Genomic DNA, 18,903 nt, shown 5'->3' with positions numbered 1-18,903 from the left:
TTGAGGAAAGCAGTTTTGACATCAAGATGATCTATCTGCAAAGATAATTCTACTGCTATCCCAATTAATAATCTCAATGTTTCAACACGAACTACAGGTGCAAAAGTTTCCTCATAATTGATACCATAAGCTTGCATAAACCCCTACGCAACTAATCGAGCTTTATATCGATCAGGGTTCCCATCTATTCCCTTCTTCAATTTGAAAACCCATTTACAAGGTACTACCTTTACTCCCTCTGATCTAGGAACAATAGACCATGCACCATTTTCAGCTAGGGACTTTAACTCATCTTGCATGGCCGCATGCCATTTGTCTCCATCTGGTCTAGAGAGGGCTTCTCTTGAGGACAGTGGATCAGTTAACAGATTCAAATCCTGAACATTGTAAGTAACAAAATCAGGGAAAACCTTTGATTTTCTCTCTCTCAAGGGATACCTCCTTTCAGAAAGTGTGTCTCCCTCTGAAGACATTTCAGCTCCCATTTCCCCTTTAGTATTATGGCTTAACAATTCCATTACAGGCACAAAATTAGAGTTATCAGACACATCAACTCTTGGTTCATTATTTTCGTCAAAGATAACGTCTCTGGCAACAATAACTTCATTATTGCTATTCATCAGCCTGTAGCAGCCAGATATATCAGCATAACCTACAAATCTACATTGCTCACTCTTTACATCCCATTTCTTTCTCCTAACATCTGGTATATGAACCATTGCCTTACACCCAAACACTCTAAAATTTTGAATGTTTGGCCTTCTACCAGACCATAGCTCTTCAGGAGTAATATTAGTGAGAGCAGCATGAGGGGACCTATTCTTTATGAAGACTGCAGTATTGCAAGCTTCTGCCCACAAATACTTGGGACATTCAGTATCATGTAGCATGGTTCTTGCAATTTCACAAATTGATCTATTAGCACGCTCAGCAACTCCATTAAGTTCAGGTGAATAGGGAACTGTGAGAACATGCATGATTCCATTTGAAGTCAAGAAATCTTTAAAATTCTTATTGACATATTCACCTCCATTGTCAGATCGCAATGTCTTTATTTTTCGACCAGTTTCTGTTTCAACTCTGGCCTTAAATTTTATAAAAACTTGAGTGACTTCATCTTTGCTTTTCAAAAAATAAGCAAATATTTTGCGTGAATAGTCATCAATGAACGTTAGCATAAATCGAGCACCATTAACTGATTTTACCTCCATTGGTCCGCAAACATCGCTGTGAATCAATTCCAAAACAGCACTTGATCTGCTACCTTGAGAATGAAAGGGTTTCCTTGCCTGTTTCCCTTTACAACAGCTTATACATGGACTCTGGATACCACTTGTAAAATCATAGCCATCCACTATCTTGGACAACTGCTTCATTCTTTCTGGACTCATGTGACCAAGTCTCCTGTGCCACAACTTCGCTGAAGCATTACCTTTAACAGATTCTACATGGTTAACATTAAAACTTTTCATTGGAAGCTTTTCATTTAATTTGTATAAACCATCCACTAGTGAAGCAGTACCACTAACTCTGCCATTAATAAATACATTGTTTTTATGATAAATATCACATCCCTTTTCAGAAAACACAAGAATTAAGTCTTTCTTAGCCATTTGGGATATTGACAATAAATTAGCTGAGAGACCAGGCACCAACAACACATTATTAACTGTAATAGCACCATCATCAATATGAACATTTGACATACCAATTCCCTTACAATCTAAGGTATTATCATTTGCAACACTTACAGTTAATCCTTCTCTGGGAATAAATTTCTTCAGAAGATGTCGTTGGTTTGACATATGTTCAGTACAACCAGAGTCCAAATACCAACCGATTTTTCTTGATGATACGCCCATCGCTGTCTGGAAAGCTGAAACCTTCTCTTTATAGTCCCGGGAAGGCTGGCTCCTCACGATGGTACGGCATTCGGAACCCTTGTGCCCGAATCTTTGGCACTTGTTGCACTTGTATTTCCTGGAATTCGTTGTTCTCCTCTGCGTCTGCGCGGGCTCGGATCGGCTGTACTGCTGCTTCCCGTGGTTCTTTACTGCTAAGGCTGCTGCCTCCGCCTTATTTTCTCCTCGCCTAGCATCCTCTGCCAATAGCCTTGACTTGACAAATGCTGATGTCAGGGTCTTCCCGCAGTTGTCAAGGGCCGTTGAAAGAGCGTCATACGACTCACCAAGACCGTTAATGAGCACGTAGGCAATTAGCTCATCGTCAGTGTCGTAGTTCATATCTGACAACTTATGAACCACCGACATGACACCACCAACATACGCCTCCATATCTGGGTAGTCTTGGAGCTTTGACGTGTATAATTTCTTCAGAAGAAGTCTCTTACCGCTCGCGTCAGAAGGTGCAAAAGTATTTCTAAGCGAATCCCATGCTTCTTTGGCGGTTTTTGCCTTCCTCGTGTACGAATACAGCTCTGGTCGTATCATAAGTACTATTTTTGACAGAGCTTTCTTTTCGAGTCTTGCGGAATAGTCTTTCTCCGGTATTTTAACCCCGGCAACATAATCCCACAACTCTTCATGCACAAGGTACATCTCCATAGCATAGGCCCACGAGTTATAGTCATTCATGCCCGATAATTTTTCAATTGCTGGCGCAGTATTACTTGCCATATTTTGAAAAATACGGATTAGAATGCAAGCTTCACTCAAAGAAACCAATGTCTACGCAATAAACGCAAGTTAGGCCTATAACGATCACTAACGCAGTTTGAGGCTGTCTGGGCCCATAACCTGTTGAAAGAACGAGGCAAACGTCGGGCGGAACACACACGTCTTTATTGCACGGACGACAGACAAGAAGAGAGAACAAGGCTACAAGTGCACAGCAGTACACGAGAGAATGATACATAACAAAAGAACAACGAAATGCCACTGGAGTGTAAACTCAACATAAACATGTTAACAGAATAAATACTAGTTTGCGTAATTCACATATTTTAATGCCAAATTTAATATTTCTACGTATGCAATATTTTTCCAATTTTTTCTGCAGGATTTTTTCTTTATGGAAATAATTTTCCAAAACTTGAAGACTGCATTGAGGTCCGTGTTTTTGCCAAACTAATGGAAATAAACTGCCAGGGTTTCTTGTATAATGCCTGTGACTTCAGTGAGGCATCAATGCATTTGAAGTAAGTATTGAATTTTTTTCTTTTGAATGCTATTTTATTTAATGAAATAATTTTTTCATTATGACTTCAAATAGTAACTTCCTGATAACATTTCTAATTCAGGAGCTGTTATTAACTTTATATCCATCAAAATGAAATGAAGTTTTTATTGATGCAGTTAGACTTGCACAAAATGTAAAGACAATGGAATGGAACATGGCTGTAAAATAAGTGGTCTTTCAGTCTAAGAAAAACCGTTATGCATAGTCAAATACCCCCTCCTTCCTAAAATAAGTTAACAATGTACGCTCATTTATATTAGGATAAACCTCCTGGATATTTATAAAAAAGATTGATGCAGTAAATTGATTATCTAGTTGTATCATAATATTCCTCTGCCTAGCTAGTTTTCCTTATTGTAAATATTCAAAGAATGCTTGCAGTTTTAAATTTCTAAAACTTAATCATAATTATCGTTGGTGATTATGGAGTGCTAATGGGTGATAACGAAAGATTTCCAAATTCTCTCTCAGTAATGTTAATCTGTATCATAGAATTTTTGCAGTCAGGTGAACCCATGTGGTGAGTTAAAATGTAAGGTAATTTCTCTCTTGTTCCAGGGACAAATCTGGAAATGGAAGTCGTGAAGGAGCAGGTCGAGTTTGGGTTATGAGCCAAACTGGACTGGTTTATTCTTATACGTTTGAAGCTCACTACAACACAGGACATGTGGAAACATGCATTCCCCGCCGAGTATTTAGACTAGAATCCAAACATTGGATCAGCTTTGTACCCTCTGAGTATTCAACTCCAACCTATGAAGGGGTAAATATTGTACTTGCTATATTTTAAATGATATTTGACCCTGTGAAAGAGCTTTATTGGGAAATAAACTATCGATAATGCATGAACTCCATTCTAGGCAGGAATAGAGATTGTGGTAATACTTAGGCTACCAATTGAATTTTCCAATTGACATCTTAGTCTAAGTGTAAGAATATGCCTCCTCAGCTCAGTTTAAGTGGTTAAAGCCCTCAGCAGTCTTACATAAATCTTTAAGTACAAACCCTCATTTTGAAATGTAAGAAAATATATAATTTTTTCCCATTAAATCGATGAAATGCTGGTTTTTATAGTTAAAGAATTGATTGTTGCAGTCAATAAGGAAAGAAAAAGTGTATTATTTGTATACATACACTTAGTCCATTACTGAGATTAAATAATAATGTATCTTGTACTCTAGCTATGTATTTCGGAGCAAGAAAAATCTAACCACTTAAGAGCCAAAAGTTTTGACTCGGCAACCACTTGACCAAATCTCCAGTGTGGAGAACCACAAGCACTCTGTGAATAGGGTGAGGTTCCCTACCATGCTCGTCAAAAAGGGTTGAAATCCATCGAATATAGATATTATGACCTGCGATTCTTATGGTGAGGTACCCCTGGTCATGGCGGTGCTCAGCTGCTTCCCCTCTTCACCCTGCAGTCGAACCAAGACCTTTTGTGTAGAGCAAAGGAAAGAACCTTGGAGGGGAAAAATGAATTGGCATGCTAACATAATTTTTAAGGACTGGGTTGCTGAATTCGCAGTAATCCTGATTATCTTATGCAAAAATGAGATGTTGAAATTTGCCAAGCTATGAGCACACTTAAGATACCTCACGGGTAACAATTACATTGTGAGAAATCTGTATGCTTTTCTCATGGGGCCTCTTCTATATAGCTGATATTCTTTTTTTTCAATGTGTGCTGTTGATTATTATCATCACAATTGACTTGATAAGTGGCTTTAGTTATAAAAAACAGCTTCATTCAACAAAATAATGAGCATATTTCTGTACTATTGATATGTTCATCCATTAATTTAGTGCCTATGCATGCAGTAGATTTATAATGAAGTAGCAAAAAGGATGCCAATGGCTTTTGTAACATTTTTTTGCAATCACAAGTGAGGCACAATCATAAAATTATGTAAGGGGATTAAATAAACAAAAGAACTATCTTTGGAACTTGTATGTAATACATAAAACAAAAAGGAAAATTAATTCCACCAATCAATGATGATGACCAGGCATAGAGTGCATTTTTCTTGGATTTACACCTGAGATTCTCATTAGCTCTAGCAAATTCTCAAAAACTCCGTAGTTCTCCTCAATGTTCTAGTTTATTATGGCCCTTGACTGGTGGAGTAGTTGAGAGGCACTAATGATCACCTAGTGCTTCAGACCAGTGGTTAGTTCCAATAGGTGAGGGCACAGCTTACCCCCAGATGAAGCCACAGAGTATGAATTTCATTTGTTCAGCATTAGAGGTCAGTTCTTTACTCTTAGCCACCTTGCACTTTGATGATTTTAATGTGTCGGGGTGTCCGAAGGCTTCACCCAAAATTTGAACCTGGGACCCTTCGATGATTGGCTTAGCCAAACATTCTTTCTGCTGCCACCACCCAGATACCCCACCTATGTGTGATTGACAAGGGCATTGAAAATACTTAATGCGTTATCTAAATATCATGGATGTAAAACATTTCCACCAGATATCGCCAGACACTGTGAATTATGCATTATCTAATGGTTACGATGAAATGGTTTTTGTATTCTCTCATTTCCCACCCAGGAATACACACAAAAATGCTTTCTACCGAGAAAAAGACGGCCTCAGAATACTTCGTAACTCTACTCTGCGGAGAAGTCTCTCTCACACAAGGACCAAGACTCATGACCACCCCATCATAAAAATAACAGGTCAAAAAATTGTCCTCAATGGGCTATAAAACCCTTTATGACTTGTTGGATATTAAACGCCCTCCATCCCACCTTATTAAGTTTGTCTTTCTCAATTGCGGGAGTGTAATTCCGCTGCATTGTCAGTTAAGCTGCAAATTGGTACTTAGCAAATTAAACAATTGCAAGTATTGCAAATCTTCGGCCTATTGGTGGTATGGTTTTTCTGTCCAAGACTGTACCAGGGATGTAATGTTGCAGTGTGTATTGAGTGGAGTAAAATTGGGTGTCTTTTTTGTCTTTTTTCAATCATTGCAATTTTCAATTAACTCTATTAAGACATTTCTAGTTTGTTATATCATGAAATATTTTGCTCAAGTTGTGGATGATCATCTTCCATTAATTTTTTTGTATTTAGAAAGAGTTTGCTGGACTTCAAAAACTGTACCATGTATTTTGGTGCTCATTTGAATATTTTTTCATGTGATTACAGGTAGGAAGAGCTGTCTTACAGTCAATCCTGGACTTGAATGGTCCCAATGCATGGAGTCGTGTTACCAGTTCCAGTTTAAAATGCCTATCAAAAATACGGGAAACTATACAGAGAGAGCTGTGTTGCAAAGTTACTCATAAGAAACCAGTGCCTATATTTTATAGGCCAACTGCAACTTTAGCTGCTTTGGCATCATTCAGAAACCTATCTGTGGCTTCCAAGGTGGGTAGCACTTTGATGAATTTTTATGATCAGCATCATTTTGTGTGTAAATGTAGTATTCGATTATCCTTCTTCTGTAAAGACCTGCTAATCATCCTTAAAATTAATGTCGTCTTTTGTTGATGGAAATTGCAGTATTCTTATCTTCATATATTGAGCCCACATATGGTTTTTATCTCAAAGACTAAAAGTGCTGTTGTTACTTGTTAATTTAAATTAACAACTCTTGCCACTCTAAATAGTGCTTACTACTTTTTTTGCAAAAATCATAAAATACTGAAATCCTAATCCTCATGAGTTTCCCATAGATGCATTTTATCCTCTATATCACTCTCTAGTCTCTCCCATCTCCGACTTCAATCAGTTATTAAATCATTTACAGTGCCCCTAATTCCTTCTTTGAAACTACTTCTGCTATTGTTTCCCTCACAAGTATATGAATTCCTTTCCGCCACAGCCATTTGTTCTCCCTTCTCCACATGCCAATACCCAGGCTATCAATTATCAAACATTCTCCTTTCTACTGGAAAAAATATCAGCAAATCATGATGATCAATCAGTTAAACAAGCCTACAAGTTGGTATGTTTGACCAAGTTGGTAAAAATTGGCATTTGTGTGTAGCAAAGTTGTAAATGCTGTAAACCTGGATGTAGTGAATTGCACCTTGGTCTCTCACAATCTCTAGCCAGGAGCATTAGGAGACTCCAGAAATCCTATATTTCTCTGTATACATATCTGATGGTCACCTACAAATCATGGAATACTAGTCTAGAAATAGTAGCGGAAAAGGAATTGCTGCAATTTTAAAATATTCTACCATTCCAGAGTTCAGTCAAAGATTTTTGGCCTTGATGGTCATGCAACCTGCACTAGGAGAGCCAGTTTTGCCTATTTTTATTGCTTTTGCAGAAGTCTGCTGGTGACCATCAGCTTTCTGATCAATCACATTAATACCAGTGGTGTCATGGTGCTGGAAAATCGTTCCGGCAATGGTTAACAAAGGACATAATAGTCAAATACTGTATAAACGCATGTAAGAAACCCACCCTGGTAAGGGACGCACCTCTATTTTGAACTTTGGAGCTAAAGATAAAAAAAATGTTGCCGCATTTTTTATATCCTATTGCTCAGTGTTGCAGATGTATGCCTGGACTTTCGACAGTTACCAAAATTTCCACTTTCAATGCTAAAAATTTATATGGCATATTTCAGCTAAATTTACACGATATGTATGGTGCTGGAGATAAGGGTGTACTTAATCACTTGTAGTCTTAACCTTATGATGCTTACTAGGGATGGTCGAATCAGAAATCTCTGATGTGCCAATTGCATATATCACATTGCTGCGTCTTCTCCCCTTCGCTTTGAAGGCAACGACGTCACATGCAAGATCGGAGGTGTTCTTCCCTTGCTCCTTTGCTCGTAGCCTTGCTGCTTGAAAGACAGAGGGACCGCGCTCCTTCCCCTCGACCTCTACTTCAGCGCTCTTCACTTCATTTCCGATTTCTTTTATCTGCCATGTAGTCTAACAATGTACACAGTCATTTGAATTCTTTAATCCGAAGGATTTAACACCAACATAATTTTCAATTGGAGTAATCCTCATAGTAGCATCAGAAGACAATCTGTGAAAAATCAGGCCCTTAGCGTAATGGAAATTACTGGGCAATGTTTACCATTAACCAGGTATTGTCCTTCAAAACTACACGTTTCTCTACGTTTGATGTGTGATTACTATTTGTAGTATAAATGCCCCAGGATGCCCACTCGTGGTTGTAAATGTAGCGTGCCCTCCTGAGTGAAAAACCCTTTGCGATCTTTTCCATATTCACCTCTGAGGTATCGAAGTGACGGCGTGATGCTTGCAAATAAAAAAGCAAACAGGAGCATTTTAAAAATATGTTTCTAAAGGAGAAACTCCCCTGCCTCCCACTTGTTTTTGACCTAGGGTTTCAGATGACTGACTCACACTGAAAACCAAGGCCACTCATTTCCCCTTGGACTCATGACCAGGGAAGTGGGGGGGGGGGGGGAGATAAGAAATTCGTGTAAGAGACACACCCCCATTTTCAGCTGCAATTTCTGGGAGAAAAAGGTGCGTCTCTTGCACACATTTATATGGTAACACCTATATCAATTTTGTTGCCTCAGAATTTCTAATATATACATTCGTAACCAAAGCAAAAATGTTGTAATAAAATGTAAATTATGACTTGTAATAAAAAAACACACAGAATAAAATGTATTTCACTTCTAAAAAAGTTAAGAAAAGTGTGCTCCGGCACTGTTAATTTTGCCATAACGTCACTGATTAATTCCATGGCCATTTCCTTGAGATTTCACGCTCACAATCAGGTCTAGGATCTCTTACACTGATCGATTGGTTCAGCGGGTGGCTTTTGATTTGAAAAAAGTGACCTTAGGCTTGACATTTAAATAAAAAGTCCCAGAAAAGTTTTTTTCTAATCAGAAAAAGTCCCGACATGCCAAAAAAGGATGAAATAGTCCCATAATGTCTTTTACAAAAGTTCTTAAAAATGTTTCATTTGATGAAATTGGTGAAGATTTGTATCTAAAGGCACAAAATTCTCACTTTTATAAAAAGCTGAAAGCCTTTTTTCTGCAATCTAATATTAAGTTTGGTGTGATGAAGAAAGAAAATTCTGAGAACATATTGTTACCCCACTGCCAGATTCGATAACTTTGATCAGCCAAAAGATGGTAAATTTGCAAGTTATTGTATTAATCTTAGTGGCACTGCAAAAAATGTTGCCTTTGATGAGGAAAACATGAACTTTGAAACAGTTGTTTCTTGGACAAATTTAACCCTTCCGTGCCATAGCCTCGTGGAGGAAAATTCTTCCATGTTACGAGTCCCTTGAAAATTTTTACACTCTCCTGTACAAATCTCTCTCGCGTTGACGGAAGGCAGAGGCTCGCACCCGTCCTAAGGCTGGGACCCAACTCAGTAGGATGTCGATCCCTTTACTCAGCTGCTGTCCAAGACCCTAGAAGGATTAAAAGACTCCTTCAAAGCTTCGGTAAATGAAATATCTGTGTTTTATATAAACTAATATTTGTTGTTCCCATTGATTTTTTTATAAATGAAATTAATTCACTGTGTTTTTCTGAGCATGAAGAAATTTTAAACGAAGTTCTAACTTTCATATTGACGGATTTAATATATCTCTGTTCCATATTGACTGATTTGGAACTGATCTGAACTCCGTTGATATTAACGCTAGAGCTCCAATTGAAATTTCCATGTGATAAGCGAAAAAAGAAGAATTCTTTTCTAAGGTTAGATTTATAATAAAAGCAACAAATATTATTTTGGAAAAAAACACTGCAAATAGCAGTAGTTGACCGCACTGACGGGTGAGGAAAGAGTCTATCTGAGCGGTCAAGGAAGGCCCTGGACTCACTCTAAGTTAGGTCTCTAGGGGTGACCATGTAGCTGGGTCTAATGCATCCAAGGCGGTCACTTTCCTCCACCCCGCACTGCGCATACACGGCTTTTGTTTCTTCATCATCATCATCAGTCAACAATCCTAAGATTTGTTTGATGCAGCTCTCCATTTCTCTCTCCTATCCACTAACCTTTTTATAGTGACATATTTCTTCTCTTTTACATCCTTTATAACCTGTCCTATATAACTCATTCGGGGCCGTCCCTTGCCCTTTTTCTCTTCCACCTTTCCTTCCAGGATAGTCTTCATCAGGCCATCGTGCCTCAAAATGTGGTCAACTTAGTTGTCCTGTCTTCTGCTTAAGGTTTTTATGACGCTTCTCTTTTCTCCCACTCTTCTTAGCAATTCCTCGTTGCTTACACGGTCAATCCATTTTATCTTCATCATTCTTCTGGAGCGCCACATTTCGAATGCTTCCACTCTTGACTTCTCTGCTGCTTTCAACGTCCAAGCCTCGCTTCCACAGAGAAACATACTCCATATGTAGCATCTTATGAATTGTTTCCTTACTTCTTTGCGTGTATTCTCAGCTGTAAGAAGATTCTTTTCGTAGTAAGCCCTCTTTTCCTGCGCTATTCTGCTGACTATTTTTTCTTGCTTTATCCATCTTTGGTAATTCGGCTTCCCAAGTAAGAAAACTCTTTCACCTATTCAAGCTTATGCTTTTCTAGGTTAATCTTTATCTTAGCCTCCTCTCTATTGCTGCAACCTAATATCTTAGTCTTTTTGTTGATTTTCAGCTGATATCTGGCCATTGTCCTTTCCATATTTGTCAAAGTCTTCTTCAAATCCTCTTTTGTCTCGGCTATGTCTGCTATGTCGTCAGCAAATCACAGCATACTAATTTTTTTCTCCTCGGATATTGACACCCAAAGCTTTCTCCTTCATTTCACTTATGGCTTTCTCCATGTAAACATTGAAAATTAAGGGGGAAAGTCCACACCCTTGTCTCACCCCTTTTCTTATTCTTACTTCTGCACCGTAGGTCCAAATTTCATCACCACTACTTGGTTTTTATACAAACTATGAACAATTCTACGATGATTGTAGAACACTGCGATTTCTTTCAGAATTCTAAGCATTGAATTCCATTCCACGTCAACTAATGCCTTCTCTAAATCGAAAAATGCTATGAAAGTTGATTTGTTTTCCTCCATTCTCTTGTCTATGAGCAGCCTATGAGCCAAAATTGCTTCTCTTGTGCCCTTGCTTTTCCTTAATCTGAATTGATCCTCATCCAGGAATTCTTCTGCTCTTCGTTCTATTCTCCAGTAAATGATTTTTGTCAGAATCTTCAACGCATGTGTCTTCAGGCTTATGTTCCTAAAGTCTTTGCACTTCTCTGATCTTTTCTTCTTCTGTTCTTCTCGAAGTCACTAGGTAAATTTGTTTGTTTGTGTTGGAATATTGACGCTGCACAGATGAGGCTTTCGTTCTTTTGCAAAGTAAATCCTCGCTGAATATGTGTGGCATTCGGCATGATAGGGCTAAGTAATTTTTGCCTTTAAGTCCTCCCATCCACATCAGCTATCATGTATCTTTGATTAGGTAACTAATGAAGTTTTTCTAACTTAATTATTGCTTCACGACTTGTGTTCGGAAAAGTTGTCAGTTTTTTTTCCTGTATTATTTCAGGTCAGAGTAGATGGAAGCCGGCCAGTGATGCAGCTAGCTCATAGGCCAGATGTTAAGAAGAGCAAGGGGAAGGATGTTTCTAAAGATCGTAAGGGAAAAAATCATGTCCTTTCGAAGCCAGTTCCTAGGGTATGTATTCGGCCACTTGTTGTTGTCTCTGTTAATAAAGAATTTGCTGGTGTGAAGAAGAAACTGCCGAAGAATGTAATGGAATTGGCAACCCAGAAATTTGATGCAGTATTACGGGTATCTGAGCCTCCAAATGATAAACTCAATGGTGATGATAAACTTTGCTGTCCTCCTTTTTAATGTTTTTTTGTGGTAATAACTAAAAGAAAACTCATTTACGGCTATTGACGAATTGCTGAGGATGAATCTTGCAGAAAAAATAATCTCTTGATGGAAATTTGTTCATAAACGTGAATGGAGTAGTTAGCTTTAAACTGGGAAGTTTTCAGTACTTCTTTTCCAATCAGTGGTCCATGCTTTTTTACATGTATTAAGGAAACAGAGAGATTCAAGGATAATATTAGCTTACTTCTTTTTTAATTGTATTAGTGTTATGTTTTATCAATGCAATCTCATTATCATTTAGTCTTTTTTAAGAATCTGTATGCACTGACCTTATTCTACTTGAATTGTGGTGAATATAATTTTAATCATATCACCAGTGAATGCGATATCTTGATCTGAATATTGTAAACAGAAGGAGAGCCCAAGGAATTAGTCCTTTATTATTCAAAGATTTTATTGTATGAGAGATGACCTATCATCTTTTAATGAGAAGTGTAATAACTACTCTTTGTAATTTTACAATCATTTATTTTTTTAACTAATGCCACCCTTTGATTGCTTATTTAAAATTATATTTTAAGTTCATTGAGAGCGTGAGTACATAACCAGCTCATGGTAAATGAAATGCTGCTTGTGGGGTTAGCAGGAATACTATTTTAGCTCTTCTGTAGAAGAAAGCATACCAAATATTTTTCTCAGGTGAACTAATGCCCAGGAAAATTGATTCTGAGTAAAATGTGAAATATTTAAGCACTTAAATTATTGATATTTTTTCTTTGCTTAGTTTGTTTCAATTTTTCTTGTTTTCATTATAACCTATTGGCATGTTTTTTTAGGCTTTTTATCCTTGGTCATTGAATTTTTAAGTGAAGTTAACAATGTAATGTTAACACGTTTTCCCTTTTATTACAAATTTATCATTTTCTGATGGATGTGGTATCATGATATGCTAAGTATGCACAGAATGATAGCATGGTCCAATTGTGCTGGTCTCTTTAATATTTCGAAGGTGATCAATTTCTAAAGGGAGCTCCTCAACTTTTAAAGAAAAGAAGCATTTGTGTACTTCTAATTCACATGAGTCATTTATGTGTAGTAACTAATTCCAGCCATTGATTTTCGTATTCAAAATAGGCTTCATAAGTTTCTTGTGTTGCATTTTGGATGGCATGAGTCAACACTCATCATGTTAATTAAATTCCCTGTGTGAGGTTAGCAGAAAATTTTATCTATTTAATTTTTGAGTGGAGGAACTTACCTTAACTCATAATAGTCTATTCAAGTGTAGTAATTGGTAATAGATTTTACTACATATTTGTAAAATGCAAATTATTTGAATATTTGATTTATTGGGTTAATTTTTAATGCATGTTATGAATGCAGTGTTCAATCCAAAACTTTTACTTTGCTTCATTGTTACAAGGACAGGTCACTGTAAGTGCTGTTGGAGTTAATCTGCATTGGAGGAAGTGCGTGATAAAGCGATTTTAGGCAGTGTATCATTAATTTGTTTTTGTTTTTAAGCAGTTTCACTTTAACATTTGCGAATATTGAAAATAAGTAGTGCTGTATTAATTTCACATTGGACTCCTGAACTTCCAAGCACTTTGAAAATATGTAAAGTTTTTTTATGATTACTGCCCTGAAATCCAGGATTTTAAAAACTTTTTCTTGACTTGATGGTATGCGTATGTGAGATACAATACATTGAATGTGATGCACTAGTTTTTCCTCAAAGTCAATAAGTAATATTGGTGGCTCTCAGAATTGTTGTGTGTCCCTTTTAGCAGATAATAGCATAAGCTGCTACCTAAGAATTTTAACATGATCTTTTCTTTGGGACCATTTTCAAGATACTCTCTCAACCAAGAAAGAATTTTATATATTGTCTTCAAGTGTCTAATTTTTCAATGCAGTAGAGTGCTGATTGTCCAATATTTACACGGATTGTCTGTCAATCCCTCAACAAGTCCCACCCTTCCACCCCTAGCATCTTTTTCCAACCTTCGCCTGCTTTCCCTTACCTACTGCCTCCTCTTTCCTCACCTTAGTCACTATTGTTCACTTTTGTAGACCATGGTCTTTTAGCTCTACAAAATTATTTTATTGACGTTAGTACATTCTGAAATTACGGAAGTTTTTTTTTCAACAGCAAGGAATCCAATCCTCTCACTATTTGCATGCACAAGGCATATACAGTAGAAGTCCGTTATTGTGGGTTTTGAAGCTCTGTGGAAAATCACTCGTTATTGTGCGAAGTGGTTTTTGCCTATGTATTTTTAAAAAATCACTATTGTCTAATTATTATGTCACAAAAAGTAGACACTTTTGCTCATTTAAGCAGTTTTTTTAATCCAGAAGCAAATGCATCCATATTTCAATGTTAATATTAGATAGAATTATGTTAGAATAATAGATAAAGCCAATAACTAGAAAAATATGTGTCATTAATCAGTTTCTATGGTGAAAAAATACCTTATTAGATTTATTAACCCAGTGGTATTGATGGATCTATCTATAATTTATCAAAAAATGCTTTGAAATTCCAATTTAAAAAAATCTAGTTGCTTTATAAACTCCAACTAATACTTGTCAATCCTCCTGTTATCATAAACCCCTGTCAATCAGCAGATAGTTCTCACCCATGTAACCCAAATAAACAGCCTCAAAAAATGACTGAGCACTCTAACGGAGTCTACAGATTGGTTGAATTCATGGGAAATTGACCACTATGTATCATATTCTCGGCTTCACTGAATGAGAAAAGTTGTTTGAGCAGAGTGGAGCTTTTTAATCATTATGCAATATACCTATGGCCTCTTTGAAACAATACTTGAACTCCCACTAATCAGCGTAGAGGGCCCGGGCAAGTAGTGGACATAAAGACCTCTCCGAGAAATGATGGAGTACCCCCACTGAGTTGCTACATAGCTATCACACTCAGAGGGCAATTCCACAGCTGTCCTGAATGCACCCATCATCCGACCATCTTTCTTAGTGAAATGTCCATGCTCCCATCAGCCCAAGCAGATCATCACCCCTCCCTGCCCTTGTTTATATCCATTCTCCTTTCAATCTTGCGTAGAGCATTATTTCTATCCCATGGGTGTTAAATGCTAAGAGTGAAAAGTTAATATTGAGGAGTATTCTCTATAAAAAAAATTTATCAAAATAACTCAATATTGTAGTTCTTAATTATCTATCGAAGCTCCCATTAGAAGACCTGCTGTGGATTAGCACCCTATCTGACTCTATTCATCTGCATTTGTCACCAGTTTACGTACCTCACTAGTCCCTGTTGATGTTCTCTGGACTCCAAAGGTTGAGTCGCCTGTGTGGCATGATATAACCAAACACCACTGCTAATGGGATCTCTATGGGTGTTTTACGATCTCATTTGCATTCCAATAAGCTGTGGAGCACATGAAATTGCGTTAATTGTGTGAGGAAACAATCTGCCCTGTGGAAAATGTTTGATGATTAACCATTATTTTTTTTCCTATGGCTAGTTTACTATAGATGAACCCCAGTTTACTTCTTCTGTTAATTCATCATGATAATATTCAATGACTATTTTCTGCAAGTGAGCTAATGGGTTGATATTGGAATTTATTAAATGCTACTCATGCCCATCTTAAATCCACTACAAAAATGTTCTCCTTATCTAAAATATGTCCTAAGAATTTCATCATAAACTTCTTGAGGGTGTTTGAGGAGAAGCCTCTGCTCTATAGATATGCATAGAGTAAAAGCTATAATATTATTGCCATAATTATTTTCCTATCAGACTATATTGCTCATAACCACTAGTTTGTTTACGTGCTGAATGAAATTTGCTATTGAGATATTATACATGCACACCTAAAATTTAATTGCATATTGCATAAATATGATAGTGTGCAGGCTGGGAAATGTAGTAACCACACTGCCAAGCACTAAGCAGTTGAAGTTAAGTGGGGTTGTCTCCTGAAATTTATGCATCCTAGGTAATTTCTTAGGGAAAATTGATGTTTTAATGCCATTGCATACTCAAGAACCTGCTATTACTTTTTTATGCATAAAGATTTAATTTTTAATTGATAATTGACTTTATCTTCTGTGAATTGTCGTAGTGAATTCAATTAATGTATTATACCAGTCACAGTTGGTGAAATCTTTTGGAAAATGTAGTTAAAGAACAATTGGTAGAGAAGCAAAATTGGAAGGCAGCCATTATTTTCATGGAGTCCGAGCAAAAAGTGCATTGATAGTATGGCAATATATATTATACAAAAATAATTGGGAATGGATTTCCCTATGCTTTTCCACATGATCCAACCAACAAAAAAATCACTTGATATAGTGCTACCATTGCAATAGGCCTTACTTGTTCTAGCGGACTTCTACTGTATGTAATTGTTGCAATATTGTATATGTAGACTCACATGTTTTTAATTAAGAGCTATATGATTAATTACAGTGGTACAATCAGATGGACTTCATAAATGGTAATACATAATCACCTTACTTACCAAATATGTAGAAATATTTGTAGAAAATGAAGAAATGCAATATTTTTCTGTTTTTATACTCCTCTCTCTGCTACGACTATTGGAGATTTATTTTTAGAAATTCTAGATGTGCTATGTAAATCTGAAGACTTTTTCCCTCTCATTATAATGAAAAAATAAGTATATCAAGTGGACAACTTCAGTACCTAGAATGGTGTAGGATTGATATTTTATCTAACTTTCAGTTATCATTGAGTATGTCTAGTGAATATTTTTAGCTCCTTTTCTTTGTTCAATTTTAAACAAAGAAGAGAAACTGTTCAACTTTGAAGCTCTCCATGTTACCTGGAAATTCTTATTACTTTTATGCATACAGCTTTAATTTTGAACCGAGTATTGACTTGATCTTCTGTGAATTGTCGTAGTGTTTTCAATTCAATGTATTATAGCAGTCACAGTTGGTGAAATCTTTTGGGGAATATAGTAAATGAACAATAGGGTAGTTTCCTTCATCAAAGAAAATGAAAGGCATTGATTGCGATTCGTTACCCACCATTAGTGTATTCATAATATACAAATTATTTGGTTCAAGAAATACCGGTTTAAACGAATGGCAAGGGTCAATTTTATCCTCATTTGAAAAAGGCCAGATTGGCGCCCATGCAATGCCACTCCACGTGACGTTGCAGGAACCTAGTTTCTACACAAGAAGATAGGATTTTTACATCGTCTGAGGTTACCAATGCATGCATGAAGCACAGAGCTCAGGGAAACATTTCTTAATAATCACCTATTAAAACTGGCTAAGGTCGGAAAGTTTTCTTCGTTTAATAAGGTATTGATAATCCTTATTTAAGCCAAGCGCTACCTGATAGCAGAGTAGTACTCTGCTACCTGCTAGCATCCTGCATCCCAGCGGCGCATACATCCTCGCCCCAAGGTCACCTCACTTGCGGCAGCGGGAACCAGAACGACGTCACATGGGAGTTTTCCCGGCATTCATACTTAGTCGTCGCGTTTTCGCGCACTTGAAAATGTTCACTTTTCATTTAATCGCGAAAAATAGATATCGTCATTAAAAAATCTAAAAGCGTGAAATACGTATTCCAGGAGTAATAATCTTTTGATTTAGGCAATAAAAAAATAATAGGAAACCACCCTACTGGCAGAGAAACAATATTGGATGACCGCCATTATTTCCATGCAGCCATAGGAAAAGGTGCATTCATAGCGTGGCAATATTTATTATATGAAAATTATTGAGATTGGATTAACCATTTCTATGAATATATGTTTTGGAGATCCCTCTTCATTACCAAAAATAGTTAGGACTCTGCTGCGCTGATGTTATTCTGTTGATGGTTTTATATGCTAATTTATAACATTTAGTCATTCAACAACATGCAAGTAAATTTTTTCCTTCTTATTTATGATAAAAATGAAAGTATGTTTAATAAGCAATAAATTGCTTTATTACTTGAACCCTGAAAACATTTTTAGGACCTCCTCTCTTAGCACTAGCGGGTTTTCATAATTTGGAAGTGAGGAGGAAGTATAAAATAAGGATTCATTACTTCATATGAATTAGATTTCTTAATGTTTGCTGTGGTAAATTGGAAATCTTGGTGGATTCTATGTAGTGTTTTCCGCATTTAGTTGACAGTATAGATCTTATGGAGAAAACTATTGCCAAACCTCCACCCCATCTTCTGACACGCTGATGGTTTAAAGCACTGTGCAACACTACGTGGCAAAACTTTTTATTGTATTGTATAATAAATTATGCTAAGGCCATCATTCACATCATTACTGTCTTATGATCGTAAAAATGTGATGTGGTCCTTTAATTACTTAACACGTTGCGTACCGGGGTATTTAAATTCCTAGGAATGCCGAAATTGGAAATATGTGCCTATTTGGGCGTAATGCCTTTGGTTTAAACATGGTTAAAAAGCTAATGTTTAGAATATAACTTTACCAATCAAACGTTATGATGCATAATTTCATTTTGAATAGCGAACAACAACTGAAAATGTACTCACGAATACTTATTGTACGCTTTAAAATTGTTTAGGTTGACGCGCATAAATGACGAGAATCTTCGTCATCCGTCCGGAACGTTCGGGAAAAAAAATGACGAGTATTCTCGCCATCCGTGTGCAATGTGTTAACGAATTGAAGAAGATTGATGAGTGTTTATGGGTCTGGTGTTCATTTAGTCCTAGATTGTTCTACACCTCCCCTGTGACCAAAGTAACTTTATGTAAAATGGTACCCCATAGCTGCCCACACATGGCTTTTTTTAATGGAGTGATATCACCTTTATCAGTAAGGCCCAGCGCACACGGAGCGACTATTTTGTAACCACAGTTGGGAATCAGTTGCATCTGCAACCAGTTTGCAACAGAAACAAAACTTCTGTCTGCACACGGGTGTAAT

The 18,903-nt window shown here is 36.9% G+C and overlaps 1 protein-coding gene across 1 annotated transcript in view; it reads left to right on the top strand.

Moving 5' to 3' along the window:
• Positions 1-16,956, top strand: part of LOC124171416 (cytosolic carboxypeptidase-like protein 5) — a 37,204-nt gene extending 20,248 nt beyond the window's left edge. The window contains exons 6-9 of the mRNA XM_046550589.1: positions 3,019-3,157; positions 3,757-3,961; positions 6,353-6,574; positions 11,681-16,956. Of these exons, the coding sequence (XP_046406545.1) occupies positions 3,019-3,157; positions 3,757-3,961; positions 6,353-6,574; positions 11,681-11,989 (875 nt within the window). The 3' untranslated portion in view covers positions 11,990-16,956. The remainder of the gene's footprint in view (positions 1-3,018; positions 3,158-3,756; positions 3,962-6,352; positions 6,575-11,680) is intronic.
• Positions 16,957-18,903: the final 1,947 nt, after the last annotated feature.

Source organism: Ischnura elegans, chromosome X (assembly GCF_921293095.1).
Source record: "Ischnura elegans chromosome X, ioIscEleg1.1, whole genome shotgun sequence".
NCBI lineage: Eukaryota > Metazoa > Arthropoda > Insecta > Odonata > Coenagrionidae > Ischnura > Ischnura elegans.
This window is presented reverse-complemented; position numbering and strand designations above follow the sequence as displayed.